Source organism: Pezoporus wallicus, unplaced genomic scaffold (genome assembly GCF_028554395.1).
Source record: "Pezoporus wallicus isolate ANWC-B61680 ecotype Strahan unplaced genomic scaffold, APGP_CSIRO_Pwel_v1 contig_12832, whole genome shotgun sequence".
Lineage (NCBI taxonomy): Eukaryota > Metazoa > Chordata > Aves > Psittaciformes > Psittacidae > Pezoporus > Pezoporus wallicus.
Window position 1 is genome coordinate 1 of NW_026641938.1, and position 1,179 is coordinate 1,179.

At 73.5% G+C, this 1,179-nt stretch overlaps 1 protein-coding gene across 1 annotated transcript; it reads right to left on the minus strand.

Moving 5' to 3' along the window:
• Window positions 1–74: 74 nt before the first annotated feature.
• Window positions 75–1,076, minus strand: ZNHIT2 (zinc finger HIT-type containing 2). The gene has a single exon (XM_057426054.1). It carries the CDS (start codon window positions 1,074–1,076, stop codon window positions 75–77), a length of 1,002 nt encoding a protein of 333 aa, XP_057282037.1.
• Window positions 1,077–1,179: the final 103 nt, after the last annotated feature.

Below are 1,179 nucleotides of genomic sequence, written 5' to 3' on the forward strand. Positions count from 1 at the left end.
TTCATTAGCCATCAATGACTCCCTCATTAGCCATCAATGACTCCCTCATTAGTTATCAATGACTCTCTCATTAGTTACCACTGCCCCCCATTGTCCATCACTGCCCCCCCATTGTCCACCGGGGACCCCCTCCCCGGTCGCTCCCCGCCGTTCCCCTCCTCCCTCATCTCTCCGTGCACCCTCCGGGCCTCCCTGGCCATGGCGGCCGCCACGTCCCCGGCTTCCCCTGCGCTCCACGCCCGCAGGAAGCGGCACTTGCGTCTGGCTCTGCCGAAGCTCTCCCGGATCCCCGGTGCGGCGCAGCGAGCCCCGGCCCGGAGCAGCCGCTCCAGGTGCCCGAGCGCTGCCTCCACGCCGCCTTCGAGCAGCTCCGCCACGGCCAGAGCGGTTCCGGCGGGGCCCAAGGGGCAGAGCGGGAGCCCCGCGGCTTCGGCATCGCGGCGGGCGGCTTCCAGCGCCTCGGCCGTGCTGGAGAAGGGGCAGCGGGTGCGGAGCGCGGCCGAGACGGCCACGGCTGCGGCGGGGAGCTCGGGCAGCAGGGATTCGTCTCCGTGGTGCAGGCTGAGGGCGAAGGCGTAGCCGTAGAGCACGTTCGGGAGCTGGAACGGGAGCAGCGGGGACGGCGGCGGCGCCGGCAGGGAGCTGAGGGCCGGCAGCGGCGGAGCGGGGCCGGGGGGAAGCGGTGCGGGAGCTTCGGCTTCGTCCGGTCCCCGCCGCCGCCTCCACCACGGCGTCCAGGGCGGCAGCAGCGCCGCGGCCTGCCCGGAGTCGAGCAGCCGGAGGAAGTCGTCCCGCTCGGCGGGGCGGAGGCTGGCCCAGAGCTCGTCCTCCGTAGGCCCCGCTGAAGCCTCGGCCTCGCGTAGCCGCTGCAGCCGGCGGAAGGCCGAGGCCAGGCGGTCGCGGCCCGCCGGGGAGCCCCGCTCGGCTTCCAGCGCCTGCAGCACCTGCCGGCGGTAGAACGCCTCCGCGCAGGCGCCGTGGGCGCGGTAACAGCGGACGGAGCAGACGCGGAGCTGGCAGCGAGGGCACGTGTACGGAGCGGCGGCGGAGCCGCAGGACCCGCAGGGCGCCGCCATCTTGGGGGCTTCCGGTGGCAGCTTCCGGAGGCGCTCGGGGCCAATCGGATCGCTCCAACCGGCCTTCGGCTCTTTCCGACAATGCTCGGCTCCGCCCGCCAAT

Bases quoted from the DNA above. Each gene is read 5' to 3' on its own strand.
- ZNHIT2 (XM_057426054.1), bottom strand. From the start codon at position 1,076: ATGGCGGCGCCCTGCGGGTCCTGCGGCTCCGCCGCCGCTCCGTACACG.